Source organism: Tursiops truncatus, chromosome X (genome assembly GCF_011762595.2).
Source record: "Tursiops truncatus isolate mTurTru1 chromosome X, mTurTru1.mat.Y, whole genome shotgun sequence".
In the NCBI taxonomy this organism is placed as follows: domain Eukaryota; kingdom Metazoa; phylum Chordata; class Mammalia; order Artiodactyla; family Delphinidae; genus Tursiops; species Tursiops truncatus.
Genome location: NC_047055.1, coordinates 79007930 through 79025253, shown reverse-complemented (window position 1 = coordinate 79025253; position 17324 = coordinate 79007930). Strand labels below are relative to the sequence as shown.

Below are 17324 nucleotides of genomic sequence, written 5' to 3'. Positions count from 1 at the left end.
ACACACACAAATCATTCAGGGATTTCAAAGGACAAACCAGGGTACACGGTTAGAGAGTTAGACCAAAAAAAACCCCCAAAAAACCAAAAAAACACAACAACAATGGAATCACCCAAAGCATGTTAAACAGAAAGCTTTGAGAAAGCTAACTCCTGAAAAAGTATCTAAGATCCAGTTTACCACAACCTACCGTACAAAATTCTCCAGATTAGTTCCTAACATCTGCCTCCAAGCTTTTCCCTCTCTATACAAAGCCCCTAGGAGCCTGTAAGTCTTCCTCTTCCACACCCACCTCTTCCTCAGGCACGCCAAATTTACGTAGAAGTTGCTTGGCATTTTTCAGTGACAGGCGACGGAGGTCTGCATCTGTTCCTGTCACTGTCTTCTTCACTGGCTGAGGCTCCTTATCATCCTACCTCAGAAACAAAACAAGAGAGAATACTAGTAAAACTCTTTATAGTAGGCATTTAAGTCATCCTGTCAACATTTTAATGGCTTTCCAGATCCCCACCCATTCATCTCCATTCCTTAACCTCTATTTCTTCCTCCCTTGATTTTTAACCTCTAGAAATTCAGACAGTCTCACCTTCTGCTGTGTTGGTTTGTTTGGAATCTTCACATAGGAGAATCCTTCACCACACCCTGTGGGATCTGCCACCCCAGTCACCTCCAGGAGACACTTGCCCTTCATGGCAGCAATGAAGGCCCTTGTGGTGTTCCAAGGAGCAGTGCGAACCTGAGGTACAGAAAAAGATTCAAAGGGTGGTGGGAAACATTTGCTCTATGTCTAGCAATACTTAGAAGGTGAGGATAATTACAATAATGTACAATTTGATGCTTCCTTAAACTGCCCACAGAGATCAATAGTTTCATAAAGCTGCCCAGTACTCAGCCTGCTGTTCTTTCCTATGGTACTTAAATCATGATAATAAATAGAGGCCAAGATCTCAGTCAGTATAAGTAGGAGTATGTTGAACAGTGGTACCTTCAGCCCCATATCCCTTGGGTTTGACTGAGAGTTCTCAAAGACAGTGTTCCCCCCACCCTCATGATGCTCAAAGAGTTAAGTTAGATTGATGACCAAATTTGATTGTCCAATTGCTCAAACGCCTTCTTCAGAATGACTCTCACAATTAGATGATAAGCATGCTTTACAAAAGCGCTGGCCCCAGTCCCAGTAGCAATAAATTAAAGTGTATTCTACCTCTGCCACTGGTTTGGTCAAAAAGGCCTGTCCTCTCCTGGGACCCTGAATAGTGTTCATCGACCCCATTAAATAATCAGGCAGTTAAGACAAGGGGAATGTGCTTGTCCAAACAGACCAGTCAAGAGTATAAATTATTAGCTAGAAAGAGACCAATTCTCTACTCGAAATTCAATCTTGAAGGCCATTCAACAGAATCTTTAATTTTGGAAATTCTTAGACATACACTCATTGTTAACTCCAACCTCAAAAGAATAGTACAACAATGCTTCTTTAGTCACTCTGCCTGACCTCACTGACAGTCATTCACTCATTTAACAAATATTTATGGAATACCTACCACATGTCAAGCACTACTTTCTCAAGGACCTCATATTAGTGAGGGAGAGACAAATAAACCAACGAATTCAATACTGCATGATCAGTGCCATGATAGGAAAGTAAAAAGTGCTATATGTACACAAAGAAGGAAAGGATGGTGATCCAATCTGAATGAAGGGTGGGAGTGAGGGCCAGAGTTGGGGAAAGCTTCCAGGAGAATATAACTTGTAGATGAAGGTCAGATGACAGAGGAGTGGAGAGAAAACATTCTAGGCAGAAGGAGGAGCAGTTGCAAAATCCCAGAAGACAGCAGAAAGAAATTAAGGGAACTGAATGAACTTCAGTATGTTTGGAGCTTAGAGTATAAGATGGGCAGTGAAGAGATATGGGAACATATGTATATATATAACTGATTCATTTTATTGTGAAGCTGAAACTAACATACCATTGTAAAGCAATTATACTCCAATAAAGATGTTCAAAAAAAAAAAAAAAAAAAAAGATGGGCAGTGACAGATGAGAGGAGGTGAGAGTTGTATTACAGTACAAGACCAAAATCATGTAAAGCCTTATGAATCATGTTAAGGATTTCTTCCTAAAAGAAATGAGGACCCAAAGGAAGTCTTTGGGCAAGAGAGTGATATGACCAAATTTTTGTTTTAAAAGATAATTTAATTTTTTGATAAATGGTACTAGAATAACTGGACATTCATATGCAAAGAAAAATGAACCTTAGGGCTTCCCTGGTGGCGCAGTGGTTGAAAGTCTGCCTGCCAATGCAGGGGACATGGGTTCGTGCTCCGGTCTGGGAAGATCCCACATGCTGCGGAGCAGCTAGGCCCGTGAGCCATGGCTGCTGGGCCTGCGCGTCTGGAGCCTGTGCTCCGCAACGGGAGAGGCCACAACAGTGAGAGGCCTGTGTACCACAAAAAAAAAAAAAAAAAAGAATCTTAATCTACACCTTACACCCTAAACAAAAATTAACTCAAAATGGATCTAACCATAAGATCTAAAACAATAAAACCTTTAGGAGAAAATATAAGAAAAAAATTTTGCAACCCTGAGTTAGATTAAAATATCTTACATATAACACCAAAACCACAAGCAACAAAGGAGAAGATTTACAAGTTAGACTTCAGCTCTTCATAAGACACTGCTAAGACAATTAAAACACAAGCCTCAGACTGGGAGAAAAATCTTTGTAAATCACATACCTGATAAGGAACTCGGACCTAGAATACATAAAGAACTCTCAAAACTTTAGAAGAAAACAAACAACTAATTAAAAATAAAAATGGGCAAAAGAGATACAGACCCTCAACCAAAGAAGATAACTGGATGATAAATAAGCACATAGAAAGATGCTCAACATCTTTAGCTATCAGGGAAATGCAAATTAAAACTGCAATGACAGACCACTTCACACCCACTATAGGAGGGCAATAATAATAAGAGTAATAATAATAAATAGAAAATAACAAGTGTTGATAAGGATGTTGGAAAACTGGAACCCTCATACACTGCTAGTAGGAATGTAGATGGTGCAGCCACTGTGGAAAAGTCTGGCAGTTCCTCCAAAGGTAAAACAGAGTTACCACACAACCCAGCAATTTCACTTCTAGGTATTTACCCCCCCACCAAAAAAATGTATGTCCATATAAAGATTTATACATGGATATTTAAAGCAGCTTTATTCATAATAGCCAAAACCTGGGAACAACCAAAATGCCCTTTGACAGATGATTAAACAAACTGTGGTACATCCATACTGTAGTATGCTACGCAGCAATAAAAGGAACAAACTATTAATACACACAACCACCTGGATGAATCTCAACATCATTAGAGTGAAGAACACAGACAAGAAAAAATTTATACTTTCAACGAATGGTGTTGGGAAAATAGAACACCCACGTACAAAATAACGAAGGTGGACCTTTACTTTACGCCATATACAAAAATTAACTCAAAATGGGACAAACACTGAAATGTAAGAACTAACAATGTAAAACTCTTAGAAGAAAAGACGGGGAAAAGCTTCCCGACACTGGATTTGGCAATGATCTCCTGGATATGGAACCAAAAGCACAAGTGACAAAAGTAAAATTAGGTAAACTGGACTACATCAAAATTTAAAATTTCTCAGCAACAAAGGACACAACCGAGTGAAAGGCAACCTATGGAATGGGAGAAAATATTTGCATAACATATATCTGAAAAGAGGTTAACACCCAGAATATATAAACTCCTGCAACTCAACCGCAAAAAGCAAACAACACAATTCAAAAATGGGCAAAAGGGGCTTCCCTGGTGGCGCAGTGGTTGAGAGTCCGCCTGCTGATGCAGCGGACATGGGTTTGTGCCCCAAACCGGGAAGATCCCACATGCCGCAGAGCGGCTAGGCCCGTGAGCCATGGTCGCTGAGCCTGCACGTCCAGAGCCTGTGCTCCGCAACAGGGAGAGGCCACAACAGTGAGAGGCCCTCGTACCGCCAAAAAAACAAACAAACAAAAAATGGGCAAAGGGCTTGAACAGACATTTCTCAAAATAAGGCATACAAACGGCCAACAAGCACATGAAAAGACACTAATCATCAACGAAATGCAAATCAAAACCACACTAAGATACCACCTCACACCCACTGACATAGCTACTTATCAAAAAAACAATAAATAAATGCTGATGAAAAAGTGGAGATGTTGGAACTCTTATACACCATTGATAGGAATGTAAAACAGTGCAGATGCTTTGAAAAACATTATGGAGGTTCCTGAAACAACTACTGATAAAAATAGAATTACCATATGATCCAACAATTCCATTTCTGGGTATATATGCAAAAGAATTGAAAGTAAGGTCTTGAAGAGATACCTGCACACCCATGTTCATAGTAGCACTATTCACAACAGCTAAGAGGTGGAAACAATGCAAATGTCCATCAATGGATGAATGGATAACCAAAATTAATATTCCATGGTATATGTGTGTGTGTGTGTATATATATATCACAGAATATTATTCAGCCTTAAAAAGGAAGGAAGGGCTTCCCTGGTGGCACAGTGGTTAAGAATCTGCCTGCCAATGCAGGGGACACGGGTTCGAGCCCTGGTCCGGGAAGATCCCACATGCCATGGAGCAACTAAGCCCGTGCACCACAACTACTGAGCCTGCGCTCTAGAGCCCATGCGCCACAACTACTGAAGCCCGCGCACCTAGATCCCGTGCTCCGCAACAAAAGAAGCCACTGCAATGAGAAGCCCGCTCTCCGCAACAAAGAGTAGCCCCCGCTCGCCGCAACTAGAGAAAGCCCGCGTGCAGCAACAAAGACCCAACACAGCCAAAGATAATAAAAAACAAAACAAAAACTCTTAAAAAAAAAAAAAAAAAGGAAGGAAATTCTGACACATGCTACAACCTGAATGAACCTTGAGAATATTATCCCAGATGAAATAAATCAGTGATACAAATAAAAACAAATACTGGAGCAGAGGAGAAGATGGTGTAAGAGTAAGACACCGAGATCACCTTCCTCCCCACAGATACACCAGAAATACATCTACACGTGGAGCAACTCCTACAGAACACCTACTGAATGCTGGCAGAAGACCTCAGACCTCCCAAAAGGCAAGAAACTCCCCACGTACCTGGGTAGGGCAAAAGAAAAAAGAAAAAACAGAGACAAAAGAATAGGGACGGAACCTGCACCAGTGGGAGAGAGCTGTGAAGGAGGAAAGGTTTCCACACACTAGGAAGCCCCTTCGCGGGCGGAGACTGCAGGTGGCGGGTGGCGGAGGGGGGAGCTTCGGAGCCGTGGAGGAGAGCACAGCAACAGGGGTGTGAAGGGCAAAGCGGGGAGATTCCCGCACAGAGGATCGGTGCTGACAGGCACTCAGCAGCCCCAGAGGCTTCTCTGCTCACCCTCCGGGGTGGGCGGGGCCGCGAGCTGAGGCTCGGGCTTTGGCCAGAGACCAGGGGGAGGACTGGGGTTGGCGGCGTGAACACAGCCTGAAGGGGTTAGTGCACCACAGCTAGCCGGGAGGGAGTCCAGGAAAAGGTCTAGGCAAGAGACTTTTTCTTCCCTCTTTGTTTCCCGGTGTGCGAGGAGAGGGGTTTAAGAGCGCTGCTTAAAGGAACTCCAAAGACGGGCACGAGCCGCGGGTAAAAACACGAACCCCACAGACGGGTGGGAGATGCTAAGGCTGCTGCTGCTGCCACCAAGGGGCCTGTGTACGAGCACAGGTCACTATCCACACCCCTCTTCCGGGGAGCCTGTGCAGCCCGCCACTGCCAGGTTCCCGGGATCCAGGGACAACTTCCCCGGGAGAACGCATGGCGGGCCTCAGGCTGGTGCAAGGTCACGCCGGCCTCTGCCACTGCAGGCTCGCCCCACATTCCACGCCCCGCCCTCCCCCCCCCCCCCCCGGCCTGAGTGAGCCAGAGCCCCCGAATCAGCAGCTCCTTTAACCCCGTCCTGTCTGAGCAAAAAACAGACGCCCTCCAGTGACCTACATGTAGAGGCGGGGCCAAATCCAAAGCTGAGCCCCTGGGAGCTGTGAGAACAAGGAAGAGAAAGGGAAATCTCTCCCGGCAGCCTCAGAAGCAGCAGATTAAAGCTCCACAATCAACTTGATGTACCCTGCATCTGTGGAATACATGAATAGACAACAAATCATCCCAAATTGAGGAGGTGGACTTCGAGAGCAAGATTTATGATTTTTTTCCCCTTTTCTCTTTTTGTGAGTGTGTATGTGTATGCTTCTGTGTGAGAATTTATCTGTATAGCTTTGCTTCCACCACTTGTCCTAGGGTTCTATCCATCCTTTTTTTAAAATTTTTCTTAATTCATTTTAATAACTTTATTATACCTTACCTTCTTTCTTTCTTTCGTTCGTTCTTTCCTTCCTTCCTTCCCTCCTTTAGACAACGAATCATCCCAAATCGAGAAGGTGGACCTTGAGAGCAAGATTTATGATTTTTTCCCCTTTTTCTCTTTTTGTGAGTGTGTATGTGTATGTTTCCGTGTGAGAATTTATCTGTATAGCTTTGCTCCCACCACTTGTCCTAGGGTTCTATCCGTCCGTTTTTAAAAATTTTTTTCCTTAATAATTAATTTTAATAACTTTATTATACCTTACCTTCTTTCTTTCTTTTGTTCGTTCTTACCTTCCTTCCTTCCTTCCTTCCCTCCTTTAGACAACAAATCATCCCATATCGAGGAGGTGGACCTTGAGAGCAAGATTTATGATTTTTTCCCCTTTTTCTCTTTTGTGAGTGTGTATGTGTATGCTTCTCTGTGAGAATTTATCTGTATAGCTTTGCTTCCACCACTTGTCCTAAGGTTCTATCCATCCGTTTTTTTTTAAGTTTTTTTTCTTAATAATTAACTTTAATAACTTTATTATACCTTACCTTCTTTTTTTCGTTCGTTCTTTCCTTCCTTCCTTCCTTCCTTCCCTCCTTTAGACAACGAATCATCCCAAATCGAGGAGGTGGACCTTGAGAGCAAGATTTATGATTTTTTTACCCTTCACCTCTTTTTGGGAGGGTGTATGTGTATGCTTCTGTGTAAGATTTTGCCTGTATACCTTTGCTTCCACCATTTGTCCTAAGGTTCTATCTCTCCCTTTTTTTCCCCTAAATAATTATTTTCTAATTTAGTAACTTTATTATACTTTATTTTATTTTACTGTACCTTCTTTCTTTTTTCCTTCCTTCCCTCCTTCCTTCCGTCCTTCCTCCCTCCTTCCTTTCTTTCCCTCTTTCCTTTCTTTCTTCCTTCCTTCTCTCCCTCCCTCCCTCCCTTCCTCCTTCCTTTCTTTCTTCCTACCTCTACTAATTCTCTCTCTACTCTTTCTCCCTTTTACTCTGAGCCGTATGGGTGAAAGGCTCTTGGTGCTGCAGCCAGGAGTCAGTGCTGTGCCTCTCAGGTGGGAGAGCCAACTTCACGACACTGGTCAACAAGAGACCTCCCAGCTCCACATAATATCAAACAGTGAAAATCTCCCAGAGATCTCCATCTCAACACCAGCACCCAGCTTCACTCAACGACCAGCAAGCTACAGTGCTGGACAACCTATGCCAAATAACTAGCAAAACAGGAACACAACCCCACCCATTAGCAGAGAGGCTACCTAAAATCATAATAAGTCCACAGACACCCCAAAACACACCACCAGACGTGGACCTGCCCACTAGAGAGACAAGATCCAGCCTCATCCACCAGAACACAGGCACTAGTCCCCTCCACCAGGAAGCCTACACAACCCACTGGAGACAGTCATCAAATACAACGGGAACTACGAACCTGCAGCCTGCAAAAAGGAGACCCCAAACACAGTAAGATAAGCAAAATGAGAAGACAGAAAAACACACAGCAGATGAGGGAGCAAGATAAAAACCCACGAGACCTAACAAATGAATAGGAAATAGGCAGTCTACCTGAAAAAGAATTCAGAATAATGATATTAGAGATGATCCAAAATCTTGGAAATAGAATGGACAAAATGCAAGAAACATTTAACAAGGACCTAGAAGAACTAAAGATGAAACAAACAATGATGAACAACACAATAAATGAAATGAAAAATACTCTAGATGGGATCAATAGCAGAATAACTGAGGCAGAAGAACGGATAAGTGACCTGGAAGATAAAATAGTGGAAATAACTACTGCAGAGCAGAATAAAGAAAAAAGAATGAAAAGAACTGAGGACAGTCTCAGAGGCCTCTGGGACAGCATTAAATGCAGCAACATCCAAATTACAGGGGTTCCAGAAGAAGAAGAGAAAAAGAAAGGGACTGAGGAAATATTTGAAGAGATTATAGTTGAAAACTTCCCTAATATGGAAAAGGAAATAGTCCAGGAAGCACAGAGAGTCCCATACAGGATAAATCCAAGGAGAAATACACCAAGACACATATCAATCAAATTGTCAAAAATTAAATACAAAGAAAGCATATTAGGAGCAGCAAGAGAAAAACAACAAATAACACACAAGGGAAACTCTGCAAGCCAGAAGGGAGTGACAGGACATACTGAAAGTGATGAAGGAGAAAAATCTGCAACCAAGATTACTCTACCCAGCAAGGATCTCATTCAGATTTGATGGAGAAATTAAAACCTTTACAGACAAGCAAAAGCTGAGAGAGTTCACCACCAAACCAGCTTTACAACAAATGCTAAAGGAACTTCTCTAGGCAAGAAACACAAGAGAAGGAAAAGACCTATAATAACGAACCCAAAACAATTTAGAAAATGGGAATAGGAACATACATATCGATACTTACCTTAAATGTAAATGGACTAAATGCTCCCACCAAAAGACACAGATTGGCTGAATGGATACAAAAACAAGACCCATATATATGCTGTCTATAAGAGACCCACTTCAGACCTAGAGACACATACAGACTGAAAGTAAGGGGATGGAAAAAGATATTCCACGCAAATGGAAACCAAAAGAAAGCTGGAGTAGCAATTCTCAGATCAGACAAAATAGACTTTAAAATAAAGACTATTAGAAAAGACAAAGAAAGACACTACATAATGATCAAGGAATCAATCCAAGAAAAAGATGTAACAATTGTAAATATTTATGCACCCAACATAGGAGCACCTCAATACATAAGGCAAATACTAACAGCCAGAAAAGGGGAAATTGACAGTAACACATTCATAGTAGGGGACTTTAACACCCCACTTTCACCAATGGACAGATCATCCAAAATGAAAATAAATAAGGAAACACAAGTTTAAATGATACATTAAACAAGATGGACTTAATTGATATTTATAGGACACTCCATCCAAAAACAACAGAATACACATTTTTCTCAAGTGCTCATGGAACATTCTCCAGGATAGATCATATCTTGGGTCACAAATCAAGCCTTGGTAAATTTCAGAAAACTGAAATTGTATCAAGTATCTTTTCCGACCACAACGCCACGAAACTAGATATCAATTACAGGAAAAGATCTGTAAAAAATACAAACACATGGAGGCTAAACAATACACTACTTTATAACGAAGTGATCACTGAAGAAATCAAAGAGGAAATAAAAAAATACCTAGAAACAAATGACAATGGAGACACAATGACCCCAAACCTATGGGATGCAGCAAAAGCAGTTCTAAGAGGGAAGTTTATAGCAATACAAGCCCACCTTAAGAAACAGGAAACATCTCAAATAAACAACCTAACCTTGCACCTCAAGCAATTAGAGAAAGAACAAAAATACCCCAAAGTTAGCAGAAGGAAAGAAATCATAAAAATCAGATCAGAAATAAATGAAAAAGAAATGAAGGAAACGATAGCAAAGATCAATAAAACTACAAGCTGGTTCTTTGAGAAGATAAACAAAATAGATAAACCATTACCCAGACTCATCAAGAAAAAAAGGGAGAAGACTCAAATCAATAGAATTAGAAATGAAAAAGAAGTAACAACTGACACTGCAGAAACAAAAAAGATTATGAGAGATTACTACAAGCAACTCTATGCCAATAAAATGGACAACCTGGAAGAAATGGACAAATTCTTAGAAATGCACAACCTGCCAAGACTGAATCAGGAAGAAATAGAAAATATGAACAGACCAATCACAAGCACTGAAATTGAAACTGTGATTAAAAATCTTCCAACAAACAAAAGCCCAGGACCAGATGGCTTCACAGGCGAATTCTTTCAAACATTTGGAGAAGAGCTAACACCTATTCTTCTCAAACTCTTCCAACATATAGCAGAGGGAGGAACACCCCCAAACTCATTTTACGAGACCACCATCACCCTGACACCAAAACCAAACAAGGATGTCACAAAGAAAGAAAACTACAGGCCAATATCACTGATGAACATAGATGCAAAAATCCTCAACAAAATACTAGCAAACAATCCAACAGCACATTAAAAGGATCATACACCATGATCAAGTGGGGTTTATTCCAGGAAAGCAAGGATTCTTCAATATACGCAAATCTATCAATGTGATAAACCATATTAACAAACTGAAGGAGAAAACCACATGATCATCTCAATACATGCAGAGAAAGCTTTTGACAAAATTCAACACCCATTTCTGATAAAAACCCTGCAGAAAAGTAGGCACAGAGGGAACATTCCTCAACATAATAAAGGCCATATATGACAAGCCCACAGCCAACATCGTCCTCAGTGGTGAAAAACTGAAAGCATTTCCACTAAGATCAGGAACAAGATAAGGTTGCCCACTCTCACCACTCTTATTCAACATAGTTTTGGAAGTTTTAGCCACAGCAATCAGAGAAGAAAAGGAAATAAAAGGAATCCAAATCGGAAAAGAAGTAAAGCTGTCACTGTTTGCAGATGACACGATACTATACATAGAGAATCCTAAAGATGCTTCCAGAAAACTACTAGGGCTAATCAATGAATTTGGTAAAGTAGGAGCATACAAAATCAATGCACAGAAATCTCTTGCATTCCTATACACTAATGATGAAAAATCTGAAAGTGAAATCAAGAAAACACTCCCATTTACCACTGCAACAAAAAGAATAAAATATCTAGGACTAAACCTACCTAAGGAGAGAAAACACCTGTATGCAGAAAATTATAAGACACTGATGAAAGAAATTAAAGATGATACAAATAGATGGAGAGATATACCATGTTCTTGGATTGGAAGAATCAACATTGTGAAAATGACTCTACTACCCAAAGCAATCTATAGATTCAATGCAACCCCTATCGAAGTACCACTGGCATTTTTCACAGAACTAGAACAAAATATTTCACAGTTTGTATGGAAACACAAAAGACCCCGAATAGCCAAAGCAATCTTGGGAACGAAAAACGGAGCTGGAGGAATCAGGCTCCCTGACTTCACACTATGCTACAAAGCTACAGTAATCAAGACAGTATGGTACTGGCACAGAAACAGAGAGATAGATCAATGGAACAGGATAGAAAGCCCAGAGATAAACCCATGCACATATGGTCACCTTATCTTTGATAAAGGAGGCAGGGATGTACAGTGGAGAAAGGACAGCCTCTTCAGTAAGTGGTGCTGGGAAAACTGGACAGGTACATGTAAAAGTATGAGATTAGACCAATCCCTAACAACATACACAAAAATAAGCTCAAAATGGATTAAAGACCTAAATGTAAGGCCAGAAACTATCAAACTCTTAGAGGAAAACATAGGCAGAACACTCTGTGACATAAATCGAAGCAAGATCCTTTTGGACCCACCTCCTAGAGAAAGGGAAATAAAAACAAAAATAAACAAATGGGACCTAATGAAACTTCAAGGCTTTTGCACAGCAAAGGAAACCATAAACAAGAGCAAAAGACAACCCTCAGAATGGGAGAAAATATTTGCAAATGAAGCAACTGACAACAGATTAATTTCCAAAATTTACAAGCAGCTCATGCAGCTCAATAACAAAAAAATAACCCAATCCAAAAATGGGCAGAAGACCTAAAGAGACATTTCTCCAAAGATAGAGACTGCCAACAAACACATGAAAGAATGCTCAACATCATTAATCATTAGAGAAATGCAAATCAAAACTACAATGAGATATCATCTCACACCAGTCAGAATGGCCATCATCAAAAAATCTAGAAACAATAAATGCTGGAAAGGGTGTGGACAAAAGGGAACACTCTTGCACTGCTGGTGGGATTGTGAATTGATTCAGCCACTATGGAGAACAGTATGGAGGTTCCTTAAAAAACTACAAATAGAACTACCATATGACCCAGCAATCCCACTACTGGGCATATACCCTGAGAATACCAAAGTTCATAAAGAGTCATGTACGAAAATGTTCATTGCAGCTCTATGTACAATAGCCTGGAGATGGAAACAACCTAAGTGCTCATCATCAGATGAATGGATAAAGAAGATGTGGCACATAAATACCACGGAATATTACTCAGCCATAAAAAGAAACAAAATTAAGCTATTTGTAATGAGGTAGCTAGACCTAGAGTCTGTCATACAGAGTGAAGTAAGTCAGAAAAAGAAAGACAAATCCCGTATGCTAACACATATATATGGAATTTAAGAAAAAAAATGTCACAAAGAACCTAGGGGTAAGACAGGAATAAAGACACAGACCTACTGGAGAACGGACTTGAGGATATGGGTAGGGGGAAGGGTGAGCCGTGACAGGGCGAGAGAGAGGCATGGACATACATACACTAACAAATGTAAGGTAGATAGCTGGTGGGAAGCAGCCGCATGGCACAGGGATATCGGTTAGGTGCTTTGTGACCGCCTGGAGGGGTAGGATAGGGAGGGTGTGAGGGAGGGAGACATAAGAGGGAGGAGATATGGGAACATATGTATGTGTATAGCTGATTCACTTTGTTATAAAGCAGAAACTAGCACACCATTGTAAAGCAATTATACCCCAATAAAGATGTTAAAAAAAAAAAACCCAAATACTGTAAGGTGAAGCACCTAAAGTAGTAAAATTCATAGGGACAGAAAGTAAAATGGTGGTTGCCAGGGGCTGAGGGAGGGAAAAACGGTGAATTACTGTTTAATGGGTAATAGTTTGTTTTACAAGATGAAAAGCGTTCTGGAGATTGGCTGTATAACAATGTGAATGTAGTTAACACTACTGAATACACACTTAAAGGTTAAGATGGTAAATTTTGTGTTACATGTATTTTACCACAATAAAAAAAAAAGAGTACATGTAACTGTACGATTCCATTTACCTAAAATTCTAAAAAGTGTAAACTCATCTATAGTGACAGGAAGCACATCAGTGGTTGTCAAGGAGGGACAGGGAGGGTAGAGAGAAGGGAGGAGAATGGAGAAAGGGATTTCAAAGAGGCACGAAGAAACTTGTGGGGGTGACAGATACACTCATTATCTTGTCACGACAATTTCACAGGTATAAACATACAACGAAATGTACCAAATAGTACACTTTAAATATGTGCCGTTTATTGTATGTCAATCATCTCAATAAAGCTGTTTTTTTAAAAAAAAGGATAAATGGGATGTACCAATGAAGATTAAAGCCGTACCTCATCATCAATCTTCATCTGGAAATCTTCCTCATTTTCCTCTTCTGGAGCAAAAAAGGACTTCTCACCATAGCCAGCATCCTGGAAGAGGACAAATCCATGCATAAGACAAAGCACAAGTTTCACTGAATACCAAGTACAGAACACCAAAAGCCCATTTTGCATAGAGAATGGATTCTGTAAAGTCTTAGGCGTACCTATCACCATTCTACATCCTTAGGCTAATACATGTGGATAGTTAAGGCCCATTAGGAAGCGGAATAGAGATGCTTATTAACTCAATGGGACAGAGTTGTGCTATCTCACCCCAGCTAGACCTTTCCTATTTTGGCCTGATAAGGACATTATGCTTCTCTAAGCCACATGTCCAGCACCATCATCATCTCTGCCCACCTGGAAGGCTATAGAAAACAACTAAGAAGTACTTTTCCTGCTAACACACCTGTCTCACAAAGAACAGAGATTAAAACCACCACCCAAATGAATGAGCAACCATTTTCAAAGCAAAACAATATGCCCTAAGTCCCTCACTAGGCCTTCCCACTGGTATGTAGCTACAATGCAGTTTACCCCAGAACTGATGTACACAGAGTATATCATACAGTTTGACTTTATAAATAGTTGGTAATAATCTAGTAACCATCATTTGTAAGCCAGTGAGAAAAGTCTTCACCCTCATCTCTCTGAAAAAAACCCATAGGCACAAGTAGTGCCTAAGAGGAAGGTGTTCACCTTCAGCCGCTGCTCTGCTGCTATCATGCTATAATAAGCGCAGCACTGCTCTGGAGACACCATAGCCCTGATCTCCTCCTCAGTTGGTAAACGAAAATCAGACTTCAGCACCCACCAGTTTGAGTCCATGCCTAGAAAAGATAGAGAAAATGAGACCATTCTGAATTCCAAAGGCCCTTTCATTGACAGCAACAGGGATAGCGAAACAAGACTGAACTAGGCAATGTCCCAGAAGGTATCAGGCCTAGCCACAGTTAGCCTGACTGTCCGGCAAAGAAAAGCCCTGCTGCTAGGTTTCCTATATCTCATGTAAGACATCCAATAATCACACTGAATTTCCTGACAGGCAAGATTAAATAGCAAAAAAAAAAAAAAAAAAAAAAAAAAAAAATTAAATAGTAATCAGAGTCTCCATAATTAGAAGATTTGCTACCTCCTTTTGATGACTTTATTATTTTTTTCTACTTTATTAACTGTATGTTTATCCTTTTAACTGGAAGCCGTAATTCCTTTCTTGGAGAGAGGCAGAGAGGACATATAATCAGTCACAATTGATGACCTGTGCGTTTGAAGTCAGCGCAGAGCTTTAGCCTCTTCCGGATGCTGCTTTCTGAATGGGAAGGAAAGGCTTTTTTTATATCTTCCATTCGGATCCGCCGTGGCCGATCTTTACTCTTCCAGAACAGGCGGTAAATAAACACCTGCCCAACAAACCGAATTTTTTTTATTTGGCAAAGTAAGGATAAAAGTCCTCCCCAGGGCCCCTCCCCCTGCTAATGCCCTATGTGTTTTGATCTTTCCTGGTGTGCCCCCAAGTCCACATATCCTTTTATGTACACCCAGAGCCCCTCCCTATCCTCTCATTCTTACCTGGAGAAAGTCTCGAATATGTGTATTGGCCCTTTTGGAGTTGGGCCCAGGAACTTCAAACAAGGGGCACTGCTGTCCAACCACAAAAATATCCACTAATTCCCGAATATAGTAACCTTGTCTTGTGCGAATGATAAGGAAGTCACTTTCTGGCATCTTATGAAGATAAATTGGAGCACGAAAAAGATTGTTCTCAAATGCCTAACAAAAACAAAAACACAAAAGTTATATACAGAGAAACCCTGGAAATTTAGTAAACTAATGAGAAAGGAAAATCAAGCTTGTTTGCTCTCTATCCCCATTATGCCATCTAAGGTCTATCGAATAACGTAAACAAATTATAACATGGAGTATCAAATGGGATTAGACAGATAATTTTTTACCCACTGGCTACCTTTAAGAGTCAGTAGTAGGGAAACTACAGGATTTGGATTCAGATGACACTGGCTCTGCTACTCACTGTATGATGTCAGATAAATTACTTAATAGCTATGAGCTTAATTTTCCTCATCTCCAAAATGGAGATATTTAAAACGCCTATACCTCACACGATTACTATAAAGATTACATATGAAAATCACTTTATAAACTAACAAGTACCATACTATTACCCTAGACCTAGCATAGCCCTTGACATAATATGTGAGATCAAAACATTTGTTAAGTAAATTAATAAAAAACAAAACAACAAAAACAACTGATGAATTAGAAAGTGTGCTAGAAAAGACAGACTAAACATGCAGGACAGAAACATTTGAGCTTGTTTAAGCAGCAGCCAGATGAGGATCAACTATCACAAGAAGCTGTGATTCTAAGGAAAGACTTTTCAAAAAAATCAGAAAAGTAGAAAGAGGGAGGATCTTCAATAGATAGGTGTGGAAAGAAAATTCTAAATGTGAAAAAGAGTTACAGGGGAAGGTAAAAAAGGATCTCTCTGAGAGACTACAAAAGTAGCCACATAAGAAGGGGATGGACTGGTAGAAAATCTCAATAGAAAGTTACAGGGGTAGGAACTCCAGGAACAATATGAAGGTGATACTCAAAATATGGTGGGAAATGGATTACAGATGTAGAGGATAAAAAAAAAATGTGCTTATTAGATGCTTTAAGAGAATAAGCAATAGAAACAATGGAATAAAGTAGGTACAAGAGCAGGTAAAATGGTTAAGATTGCCAAGAGAAATGAAGTGGGGCGGGAGTGGGGGGGAAACAAGGTAGAAGAGTGCTAAAGATTTCCTCACATCATTTGTGGACCTCTGTACATTGCCTTAACAAAACATGTAAAAGCTAGGTTACCAAAGGGCATCTCTATACCCATCAGAACAAAGAGGGGAAAAAACCATTTCACTACAGCTGGGGACTGTAAGTAGCACAGTTCAGGGTGGTTCAATACTCAAAATGACCATGACTAATATAATCAAAACATACCCATCTTACACATACAAATTAAACATTCATAAATTAACTATCGTAAATATTTTTTAAGATTTTTTTTAAAATGTGGACCATTTTTAAAGGCTTTATTGAATTTGTTACAATATTGCGTCTGTTTTATGTTTTGGTTTTTTGGCCCCAAGGCATGTGGGATCTTAGCTCCCCAACCAGGTATTGAACCTGCACCCCCTGCATTGGAAGGTGAAGTCTTAACCACTGGACCACCAGGGAAGTCCCTATAGTAAATTATTAATCCCAGGTTGATTTCCCTATGCCACCCAGATGTTTCTAGACTTCTTACCACTAGGTATTTTCAAAAAACTATTTCAAATTTAACTTACTGAATAACATAATAAGGAGCCAGTTTCAATAAAAAGATGCAAAAAATTTTTGTATTATAATCATTTTTAGTTTATATTGCTCTTTCCCATACTTGATGTATAAACAGTATCTCAATCAACTAGAATTGGTCCTTTCTGGGCTGACTAGCTCCTCATCTGTCAATTTCCTTAGGAAAGAGTTACAACAGGAAGTAATTCCTCACCTGCAGTAATTGTCCAGGATGGAGTGAGCCTAGAAAAGGAGATGTATGGCAGTAAACAGTTTCTCCATATTTACAATCTGGGGCTCCGGGATCTTTTCCGGGTTTCTACAAGGAATGCAGCAGACCCAGTTACTATCCCAGAATATAATCAATAAGCCTACACAAAATATTCCATGAGCACAGCATTCTA

At 40.3% G+C, this 17324-nt stretch overlaps 1 protein-coding gene across 1 annotated transcript in view; it reads right to left on the bottom strand.

Moving 5' to 3' along the window:
* Positions 1–17324, bottom strand: part of TAF1 (TATA-box binding protein associated factor 1) — an 82023-nt gene that overhangs the window by 58742 nt on the left and 5957 nt on the right. Inside the window, exons 6-12 of the mRNA XM_073798888.1 lie at positions 17135–17239; positions 15157–15357; positions 14846–14987; positions 14287–14417; positions 13555–13635; positions 587–736; positions 293–412 (exon numbers count right to left, since the gene is read on the bottom strand). Coding sequence (XP_073654989.1) covers positions 293–412; positions 587–736; positions 13555–13635; positions 14287–14417; positions 14846–14987; positions 15157–15357; positions 17135–17239 — 930 coding nt within the window. The remainder of the gene's footprint in view (positions 1–292; positions 413–586; positions 737–13554; positions 13636–14286; positions 14418–14845; positions 14988–15156; positions 15358–17134; positions 17240–17324) is intronic.